Below are 12122 nucleotides of genomic sequence, written 5' to 3'. Positions count from 1 at the left end.
TTATAAGAATTACTTCTTCGAACCAAACTGCAAATAATACTTTGTAAGTTAATAAATCAAAAGCAATTATAATATGCTACCTATAAGTATGTTATTAGTTAATTTGCATATTCTCATTACAATTATTTATTTCCATTAGGTCTAAGACAACCTGAGCTATTTTTATCCATTCTGATTTCCATATTTCATCACTTTAGTAAAGATCTGTCCCAGCAAAAAGACTTAAAACAAATGTTAATAGAAGAAATCAGGAACACATTTTAAAGGACAACGAAGATATTATTTTTTAATTTAATCTTTATTTTCTTTCCATTACCACTTAGTCCTCAAATAAGGACAATAAAGATATTAGATGATATCTGACAAAATGCTAATTACATGAATACTTGCTATATCTAGCATATTTATTTACTAATTAAAAATATTCATTTATATTTTCCAATCAGCATATAAGAGACCAAATCTTATCAATGTCTTTTAAGTTGTTTGGAATTTTAATACACTTCACGGCCAAGTAAATTTTATTTAAAAATCATATTCTATTATAGTGCAAAATGTTAAATGAATTCACAGCCAGTAATGTAGTTCTAATTGCATGCTTTATCTAAAGACTGGAGAAGATTGTGCTAAATTATATGGAACAAACTAGTGTTCACTGTTTAGGCTATCCATTAACTGCCAGTCAAACTAATAACAGCAATTGCTTTCCTAATTTTCCTGGTGCAGCTGCTTATAGAATATCCTGGGCGTGTTCACTTCAATACACACATAATAATGCAGACATCCACAATGAAAGCTGTTATTTTTTTTTCAAATTTTCTTATAGACTGTATATTTTTCCTACCTTGCATATTCAATCACTTTTTTTAAACCAACTGTTTTAAATAATCAGTAAATAAACTTAATTGCTATATTGTGGCTTTAAATTTAAAATCTATACTCTAAAGCCCAAATTCCAGGAAAACAAACCAAAAAAAGGGAGAAGTTCAAAATTTAAAAAATCCTTTGTTCTTTTTAAAGTGCAAAATAAAAAAACCCCAGCAGAGATTGGTCATGTCTTTAGATGTGATTCACCAAGGAATGTCTATGAGACATTTATACTGACTTTTTTGTAATGTTCTTTGAAAGTTAAATAAATTTCACCAGCACTAACCAATCTGAATATTTACCATTGCTACATCACTCAGGAATTTCAATTAGTGCAGAAGATATACCCCAAAAATTAATTTTTGTAAATCTGTATGCCAATAATTTGGTATTTTATAACACTAATTTTAAAAGAGCTAAACTTACTAATCTGTATCAGTGGTTGCCAATATTTTATGTTTCAATAATGTAAAAATAAAAAAATTAAGGAGGTCCCAATTTGCTAAGAACATTGTTTTATAAAAGAAAGGGTATTTTAACATTAAACAAATAGGAAGGACATAAATCTTGAATAAACAGCATTCTTTAAATTGGTAAGATTTAGCATTAGGAAAACCTAATGCTGTTCTCTTTATTTTTCTCATTTTGACAAAAACTAGTAAAAACTTTGACATAGGCCAGCAATTGAGAACTACTATCTATATGTCATACTATGTCATATTATTGTTGAGATCACCTTTGTGACCATGTAAATTCAATAAACCTTGAAAATCAGCAACTTACAATTCCTGTCTAAGCCTTCTTATTTTGGCCTTGGCATCTGCCAGTTCCACTGACAGATGCTGTCGACTTTCTGTTCGCTTCATGCCTGGAGAACCACATGGTGACTGGGCAGACGAAGAAGCATGGGGTAGAAAATGAAGACCATCCCGTTCTTCAGAGAGTTCTATGATAGTCTAAGGGAATGTGGAAATAAACACAGAATCACTTTAGGTATTTTACGTATCAAAGAACTACATACGTCAACACTGACTCTTAAGTACTATACTATAATATCAAAAACAATTCATTGGTCAAAAATATCTTAACTTTGTCATATTTAGTTGTAATTTTTTTTAGAGTATGATCCAACAAGTCATAGATAAGCTGTTTACTAGATAACAGTAGAAGACAATAGTTTTTTCCATTCTTAGTTTAACAAAAGAAATCAATTGTGGTAAAACAGCTAGACCAGATGGCAACTGATAGAAAGGCATAAAATCTTGTTGACATAGGAAAGAAATTAATCCAAGAATGGTATGTCTTCAACTGTGCTGTCCGATATGGTAGCCAGCAGCATTAATGGCTATTTAAGTACAAATTTTAGAAGTTAGAAATACAGTTCCTCAGTCACACTAGCCACATTTCAAGTGCACAACAGCCATATGCAGCCAGTGGTTACTATATTGGACAGATCAGAAATATTATCTCACCATCACTGCAGAATTTGACAATGCTCTAGGATTGTAAACAGGGACCTCAGAGGGACCTAACAGAACCTCAAAGGTGTAGTTCAGTCTCTTAATTCTGCAGGCAGGGCAACTGTGGCACAGAGGTTGACTTGTCCACGATCACACAATTAGGTAGTAGCAAAGCCAAGACTCCAGGCCAGTCTACTGACTCCATATCCTACACTCCCTTATAACAGCAGTTCCAGTTTGCTTCCTGTCTCAACACTTCCTCTATCACTTTCTCTAGAGACCCTCTGTAAGACACAAATCTCCTCCTCTTTATCCTAAATCTGAACTGGAAGGGCTTTTTAACTTACATGTACTCACTCCATCATATTCTTCCATTCCCAATTTTCTTTTTATTAGAAAATTCTCTTATTCTACCAATTGCTTAGCCTTTTTTTTCAAACTTCTTAGGCAAAGAGAAATTGTCTTCTATAGCAATTTCAATGGTACTTTTATACCAGACGGAATGGGTAGTATTAACACCTTGGGACCATGAAATCACCATCCTTGCTTTGTTTCTCATTCCCAAGTCTCACACCACCCTCATTAAATCATTACTTTTCCTTAATTTTTTTAAAAAATCACCCATTGAAATTCATTTCCTTGGAACATATTTCAGCACCTGAAAGGAGGCATACCGAACTCCTGCTTTCACAGATTCTAGTATATCTACTGATAAATCACAGAATGTGATTCCCAGTTCCTTTTACCTCTATGGCTCCACAGACATTCCCTAGATGATACATAAAAGCTTCTCCAGTGAAGGAACCATTCTTCTTTTGTGCCATGTCTCCTTAACTAACATCACTCACATGTCACCATACTCATGCCTGAACCTCTAATCATTCAACTCTCCTTTTCTATCAACAGATTTTTCCTGGCTACTCTGAAGTTTCTAATCAGCCTGCAACTACAATTAGGCTCTTAAATGTCACCCTTACTTTCTATTTTAACACTACCATGCCATTTTTTGCTATGGCTCACTCTTTGGGGGAAAGAGGGGGTAACAAATATTTACAGAACTTCTATTTAGGGGATTTCCAACAAGATCTCTGCAATAAAATCTATATTCTGCAATAAAAGTATTATGCCACTTTTAGTAAAAAACATTAACCAAAGTCACACATTTAATGATCGGTATAAAAGGAATTCAAATTCAAATTTGAATTTGAATCTAACACTATGTTATTTTCCTTTCCTACCATTAGTTTTTTCCACTCCTGCTCCAGGGTAATAAGGAACTAAAGAGAAAAACAAACAAGCAAAAAGGACAAGCAAAAAAAAATAATAAAAATAAAAATAAAATAAAAAAAAGAAACCAGACCCCTGCTACACATCCATTTCAACTAAGCTCTTTCCAATGGTTATCAGTCTTTTTATGGAAAATCTGGCTGATTTCCTGGCAAATTTCTCCACAATGACTATTACAAATATATTTCCGTTTCTTTACTTAAGGCTCCAACTACAAACAGCAACCATCACTTCCAACAAATGACCTCTTCTCCAACTTTTCAAAGACTAAGATTAACTCCTCCATTTTTATGTATCTCTTGCTCCCAACACATGTTCCTTATTTCTGTAACATTCTGAATTTGCTTTTTTCCCCCCTCCTTCTTATCAATAGCAATCATCAATGCTAAGAAAAAATTCAGGTGACCTAACAATTTTACTGCTAGAACTCATTTAGGGAAAAGAATCAGAGATGTGCCCATCACAATCATGGATTTAGGCAAAGGCATTAAAATAGTTAGGAACACAAGCACTGCACTTCCTTCTCTGATCTCAAGTATCTTCAACTATAAAATGGGGTTAATGTGCAAACTTAATAATGAGTGTATGATAAACTTATAACACAGAGGTTGGCATAAAATAAAGCGACAATAAAGAGATCTTAAATTCATCAAAATTCCCTATTTGGTTTTTAGTAAAAAGAGAGGAATGAAGAGATCATTGTTCTATAGCATTAATACTAAAAAGGTGACCAGTAATTAAAGACAGGATGACCAAATTATACTTCCTAGATTGAAGTGAAACAACAATGACAAAAGTTCAATTAAAACAGAAAAGATAAGCTCCAACCAGTGTGGTTTGGTGGGCTGGGTATCATCCTGCAGGGCAAAAGGTCACCAGTTCGATTCCTGGTCAGGGCACATGCTGGGTTTTGGGCCAGGTCCCTGGTTGGGGGCGTGCAAGAGGCAAACGATCAATGTTTTTCTCACATGTCTATCTTTCTCTCCCTCTCTTTCTCCCTCCCTTTTTCCCCTTTCTCTAAAAATAAATAAATAAAATCTTTTCTAAAAAAGGAAATGCTACAGGGAAAATCTAAATAAGAACTTGTTACAATACAATTAAATGATACAGACTTTTATGCTTTCTTACTATATTTATATTTGTTTAATATGTTTTCATTTTTTTTCAAGTTATCTTTTCCAATTAGTCCACTGGTGACCCAAATTGAAAATTTTCTCCCAAGAGAACTGGGATTAAAGCAGCTAGCAACTTGTTTCCTGAATACTACAGACAGGAGAATAAGACCATTATTTCCCTTGACAGAAATACAAATTCAACTAACATGCTTAATCAGGCAAGTTTTAAAAAGGTTTTTCAAACAGTCACTCAATATAATGTTTATTATTCCTTTTGGTTTTAACACAGGGAATGTAACGACAAGTATTCTGGTCACATGTCTCCAAAATAATGTACTCTTTCACCCCATAATAAACAGTTCACGTGAGATTAATTTATCAGTCATATGAAATCAAAGTATAGATTTTTAGAAGTAATTCCTCAGAAGCTGGAGGATCCCTTATCAAAATACCTTTAATATCTTGAAACTTGCAATCAAGGAATGTTCTAGAAATGAATAAGGCAGTGAAAAAACACCAAATAAAAAAAGATACAGCATATGGTTCAAAAATCAGATTGAAAATAAAATAAAATTCAGAGTAAGTTTGACATACACTAGGAATTTTTCAACTCACTCCTTTCTTTGGTCTCACTGTGTTAGCTTTTAAAAAATTTAATTGTTGCTCTGAATTTAATAAAATTCAGAGTAAGTTTGACGTATACTAGGAATTTTTCAACTCACTCCTTTCTTTGGTCTCACTGTGTTAGCTTTTAAAAAATTTAATATTTCTTTATTTCCTATATTTTCTTCTCTTTTAATGACTGACAAAAAACTGAAAATTCTCATCAGAATTGAATATATTCTAAAAAGACATGAAAGTTTTGTTCAGAAAAATACATTCTTAGAAATCTCTTCTATGTAGTCTTTTATTTGTCCCAAGAGTAATCAAATTCTCTGTAAGTCAGCTCAAAACTATCTCTATGTAAATGGAACAAATGATCAAAGCTATACATTCTCCTGAATGGCAGAGTACTTTGTTCTCCTATTAAGAAAATATTACTCATTAACCACCACATGTACTTAAGTCTAGACTCCTCTAAAAATTACAAGCTGCTTTCAGAGAGTACAGGTAAAAAATCTGGAGCAATTGTACTCTTTTTAAAAACCAAAGTACTCTTTTCAAAGAGCTTATAATAATTCCCCCTTTTAAAATCACACCTCATTATTAATGCTAACTACAAAAATTTGAGATCTTTTGTTGGACATTTTATTCAGAACACCTGTTATTCTCCTTTTATTAACACTTCTTTTTCCAAACTCACATGGCAATAAAACAGAAATATTAAACTTAAGCAAATTCTTATGCTTAAAGTCAATGATTTTTCCACTTACATCATTTATATTTTCAGTTTCACACTTTTGTACTGTTGCCGAACTATGGGGATGACTTAAAAAACACAGGAACAAAATCAGAATAGTAATTTAAAAGGACAGGAGAAAAAAAACTTAATTGCAATCGATTTACTGGTTTACTGTTTAAATTTATCTAATCTGGGGCTCTTATATTTCCTGTCTGGTTCTTATGGTGCACAAAAACAACATTCAGTTCTTTAATAAACAAAGTATCAATTCCGAAGTATCTATGAATGTTACTTTTCTTATTTTGAAAAACAAAATTTGATAAATACTGAAAGAAACTTACAAACCTCTGAATGTTCATCTCTCTCATCTATAAGTCTTTTTAGATGCAATGCCATATTTTTCAAGAGTGGTTCTATTTCTTCCTGAGACATATCAGTCACTTCCATCCATTGCAGATCAAACACATTTTCCTGATTATGGGTTACCTTTAGAAAAACAACCAAAATAAATCATTTTAAAAAAGGCTAATACTTAAAAATCTATTTCACTTTAGCACAGTATTAACACAAATATTATGTTCCATATAATAAAATATAAAAAGCAAATATGATGTCTAAAAAAACCACTTAAAATTAATGAACGATGAAAAGGCTACTACTAAAAATTATTTTTTAAATATAATACTTAAATTTATATTTATTTTCTGGTCAACTAAAAAAATAAGTTTTTAATAAAACTTATTTTTAAAAAAATAAGTTTTTACCTAAAGAAAGGTAATATTGACATGTTTGACAACTGCTTTAATAAAGTCAATTTAAATTTTAATTAGAAAATACTAAATGTATCATACTTGAATTCAAAGTAAAAGTTTTTTAATTGTGCAGGATATATGTTATTGTACTTTCATACTTAAAAATCTAATTTGTTATAGAATTTGAAGATGATACCATCACAGAACCTTAGAAGAAAAGAACTCCCAATATGAACATTTTTTAAACAATGAAAGTTATATAAGTAAAACAGTTCTTGCTTTCCATTTCTCACTGTGATTCTGATATTTTGCTTTAACTTTCACAATAAGCAGCAAAAATAACATTGTCAAGAATGGTGGCAAATTGAGTAACTTGCAACATCTAGGATTTATTCAAAATAAAATACAAGGTATAAAGCTAGCATAAATAAACAAACATAAACAAAGGGAAACTACCAATAAAACTATACAGAGTACTAATATGCATACTGTTGACAATAATATTACTGACAAGAAAGCTGGGCTCTATGAATGTTAACTAAAAGAAAAGATGATATATGGAACAAAAGGTCATTTAAATACATAATATTTCAAACACTACCAATTTTCACCACTTGAAAATTCTTTACCTTTTCTTAGTTCTCTTTCTAACCAACATGCAAAATTTAACATGCTCTAGTTCTAAAAAATCTTGTAAAGTACACAAGATTAAAAGAACAAGTCTAGATAGATACAGACAGCAGATTTTAAGAGCATTCGTAACAAATTACGCAACTTCAATTATTTGACATTGCACAATATGTACTAGATTTAAATTTTTATATGGATGTTACAAATCACTAATGTGTTTATAATTCAAGTAATATATTCAATAGAAATTATGCTGTGTCCATTCAATTAAAGGCAAATCACTGAATGACAAAACACTACAGCTATCATCTTACCTCACTTTAGTTTTGAATTACATGCAATGACCCACTTTCTGCTGTTTCCATCTACAATGTTATTCATTCTATGCTGTCTAACAAAGACATATACTGTACTTCATTCCTCAAATAACGCTTTTTGTGTATGTCCCTCTGCACAAAGGAACCAAAAGTACATTTGTGGTTAGCACTATGCCATGTATAAGATGAATCATTTAAGAAACTGTCTCTAAAAAGAGGACAATTTGTCTCAAAGCAGGGTTCATCTATGTTTGACCTTGATTTGTTCTTATTTATCCTATGTCTTTGGGATATATATAAATAAACACTACATACTTCATAAAAATTGTGTACAGGTATTACCTCTTGAATATGTGCGGCAACTGCTGCTTTTGTATCAAAATCTAAACCTTGAATTCTTTCAATAAATTCTTCTTTTTTCTGACACTAGAAGAAAGAAATAAAATGCTCATTTATACAATATAGGGTATAGTACTTGATATGCTGTAAATAACTAAGAACTCATCAGAGTTAAAAGCTGGGCTATGTTTTGAACAGTACAATGAAGGTTTTGTTTCATTTTGCATTTAAATGGTCTCTTTAATATACTTACCTAATAAAAAGATAACAATTTGGACATATTTATTTAAAAAGCAAGGGATTAAAAATCCATACTATTTTTATGCTTCAAAGTTCTAAAGCGGGAAACCATTACACAACCATCTGAGGTCAGTACAATATTATTAGGCTAACTTTACAAACAGAGAAGTAAAGAATCAAGAACTTGTTTGAGGGAGGATAAGTTACTTGCCAAAAAACACAGTGAGTCAGTGGCAGAATTCGGAATACAGCCAAAATGCTCAGTCAGTCTTTGGCTATCATCAAACAACACAGCCTTTCTTCTTTGAAAAAAAAAAACTTTAAGCAATTTTTCCTTCAAGCTTACAACTCATTCTCACATCTTCAGCCTATCAATCTAATAAAAAGAAACCTACTTTTGTGTACCAGTTCAACATTTATAAGGTAATACAATAAATATTTGATTTGCTTATAACATAACAAAATTAACCAGGGAAAAATTAAAGGGTATATATATAATACACATGTATCATGTGAAATAAAGGCAGCGTTTGTGTTGCTTTCTAAAGGCTTTATATAAATTAAAAATATTAAAATGTAAACCCAAGCTTTTTCTTTCCAGATAGTACTGAATAACAGTTTAACATGCACCTTAATCTCTGCCTCCCCTCTTCATCTCTTACACTGCAATCCAACTGCTAACATAACTGTATTCTTGCAGCTACCAAATGAGAAGTGCATACAAAACAACCAGCACTGCCTGGTCTATCTAGCTTAGTGGCATATTCTGGGCCAACTGCTGAACACTAGACTAGTGAAGATAACAAACTCACAAAGAGAAAGATCGACTCTTTGATCTTTAACAAATTTAGCAAGGTTCTGATTTATACTCTGCGTATTTATTATATCAAATCTTAACATCCTGTTTCTATTGCCATACAGTTATCTTAAGTACATTCCCATCAATGTAGATATCATATAAAAACAAAATTATTAGGATGATATAATATTTAAAGTTAAATTACCAGGAATGTACAATTTTAGCTGTGACTAGGAAAGGAAGTCAAAATTTAGGAGATAAAACAAAACTTTGTTTCAAAACAAGAATTTTTTTCTACAAGTAATATTTGACAAGCCTAGTAAGAACAATTAAGAATGACTTTGTGACAGCACATTTGTAGGATATATAAAATAACTTTTTAGGTATGGTAACCCCAATTTTTAAATTTAATGCTCCCAATAATGTTGTTATGCATAGTTTCTGAGCTAAAGAGCTTATAAAATGGCAGATTATAATGACTATTACTCTCTGAAGGGACAGTGCCCCAATTCAACTGCCATTATCTGCCTGTCTTCACTTTAAACAGAAACTCTTTCCTTTCCTAAGCCCTAGAGCCTATGTTTATTTACCCAGCCCTTAACAGTCTCAGCAGAAATCAATGAGAATTCTTCCTTTACCCTTAATTTTCCACAATTTCTACTAAATGTCATCTTTATTCCAACTCCAAAAGTTTAAGATTTTGAAAATGTTTTATAAATAGGTTAGGCTTTCTTAAAGAACATAAAGTGAATGACGTAGGATCCTAAAGGATACAAAAGAGAAAGACTATCAAGTTGGAAAAACTACTGAGAGAAGATTCAAACTTTGAAATAGAATAATTAGACCAAATGTTTTAGATCAGTGTTGTCCAACACAGTAATCACTAGCTACATATGGCTACTAAGTATTGACATATAACTAGTCCAAATGGCTACTAAGTATTGAAATGTAGCAATACCAATTTTATATAATTGTAAGTTAATTTTAATTTTAATAGACACATGTGGCCAGGTATTGAGAGCTGAGCTATAGAGCATTAAAAAGGCTGGTGTTAAAAAATAAACACAGTTTTACTTCCAGTTAAACAAAGACTCTTGTGAAGACTAAATAACAGCAGCAAATTGTTTTTTCACTTAAAAAATTAAGCTCTCTTTTATCTTTATATAAAGTTCTTAAAAGTGTTATGGGCACTAAAGTTCCTTCTAACTCTGTTACAATAACTGATTCCAGCAGGTTACCATGATACCCAGGAATATGACATGGAAGCTGGAATACAAGAAAAAAACAACAAAAAAAGTTATTTGGGTAGGAAGCTAGGGGAGGAGTATCATTAACCCTAAAGTTGTGTGTCTCCCACCAGAGAGTTTATACTCTTAATCATTATTCCTCAAATTCCTCACATTTTCACTTGGAACTCTCAGTGCTTTCTCTTCTTAAAGAAAGAAGACAGACTTATGTGGAAAAATTATACTAAAATAGAGGAATGGGCACTCCCAAAAAGCAACTAAATAATAAAATAATAAAACAATCAATACATTATAGTATTTTCAATAAGAATAAAAACACTAATGGCTGAACAGCTCATAGTTCTACCAAAATAAGACCAAAAAGAGCCACATAAAATAAATAAAAATAGGAAAATTAAAATTTCCCCTTTAAAAATGGCTACTGCTAAAATGAAAAAAAAAATGTTGGAGAATATGGGGAAATTGGAACCTTTGTGTACTGTTTGTTGGAATGTAAAATGGTACAGACAGTATGGAGCAAACAATATGACAGTTTCTTTAAAAAAAAAATTTTAAATATTGGATAGGCCAAAAAGTCCACGTAGTTTTTTTCCATAAAATAAGACCTTTTTTTATCTTCACCAATAACTACTGATTTGGATATTCTGAGTATGTTGGCTATACTCCTGTGTGGTATAAAGCTGACTGTTCTCAATCAATGTCTTGATTTGATCACTATCAAATTCAATCGGTCTATCCGACTGTAGAGCATCATCCAGCAGGAAATCCTCAACACGGAACTTCGCAAACCATTTTTGACACATTTGATCAGTCATAGCACCTTCTCCATACACTGCACAAATCTTCATGCATTTCAGCTGCATTTTTACTTTTCTTGAAATAATAAAGCAAAATATGTCAAAAATGTCTATTTTCTCCCATCTTCAATATTAAAATGGCTACACAAAAATTCACTAATTGTGATGTTTTATTTTTTTATTTTTTTATTTAAAAAAATGCATGCTGATATAACAGCTGTCACAATCCAATCTAACAAAATTGTTTCAAATGAAGATAAAGACAACTAACTACTAGAGGCATCTTACAGGGAAAAAAACAAACTTTTTGGACAACCAGACAGAATTACTATTTGATCCAGCAGTTCCACTTCTGAATATATACCAAAATAACTGAAAGGAGAGACTAAAACAGCTCTTTCTACATCTATGTTCATAGCAGCATTTTTAACAATAGCCAGAAAGTGGGAGCAGCCCAAGTGTTCATCAATGGATAAGTAGATAAACAAAACTTGTTATGTACATACAATGAAATATTATACATTCTTAAAAGGAAGAAAATTCTGATGTGCTACAACATGGATGAACCCTAAAGACATTATTCTAAGGGAAATAAGTCTGTAACAAAAGGATAAGTACTATATGATTCCACTCTGTGAGGTCCTAAAGTAGTAAAAGTTATAGACACAGGAAGTGGGATGGTGGTTGCCAAAAGCTGGAGGTAACAGAAGTTGTTGTTAAAAAATAGTTTGTTTTGGAAGATGAAAAAAGTCCTGGGGGTGGACAGTGGCAATGGCTGCAAAATATGAATGTACTTAATGATAGTGACCTGTACACTTAACTTGGTTAAATGGTAAATTTTATGTTACATATAGTTTTCTACAACTAAAAAAATAAAAATTAAAGAACAGTACCACCAAAAAATTTTCCATCTTTAAATTAAGTACATTT

At 31.5% G+C, this 12122-nt stretch overlaps 1 protein-coding gene across 2 annotated transcripts in view; it reads right to left on the bottom strand.

The window, feature by feature from the left end:
• CCDC88A (coiled-coil domain containing 88A) overlaps nt 1-12122 on the bottom strand; it is a 123782-nt gene that overhangs the window by 64738 nt on the left and 46922 nt on the right. For both annotated transcript variants that reach the window (XM_054575430.1, XM_054575431.1), the window contains exons 6-8: nt 8113-8196; nt 6417-6557; nt 1651-1823 (exon numbers count right to left, since the gene is read on the bottom strand). In XM_054575430.1, coding sequence (XP_054431405.1) covers nt 1651-1823; nt 6417-6557; nt 8113-8196 — 398 coding nt within the window. The remainder of the gene's footprint in view (nt 1-1650; nt 1824-6416; nt 6558-8112; nt 8197-12122) is intronic.

Source organism: Pteronotus mesoamericanus, unplaced genomic scaffold (assembly GCF_021234165.1).
Source record: "Pteronotus mesoamericanus isolate MK-2021 breed Mesoamerican mustached bat unplaced genomic scaffold, CSHL_Meso_final contig_291, whole genome shotgun sequence".
NCBI classification, from domain to species: domain Eukaryota; kingdom Metazoa; phylum Chordata; class Mammalia; order Chiroptera; family Mormoopidae; genus Pteronotus; species Pteronotus mesoamericanus.
Note: the sequence above shows the minus strand (reverse complement) of the source record. Positions and strands in the feature narration are given on the sequence as shown.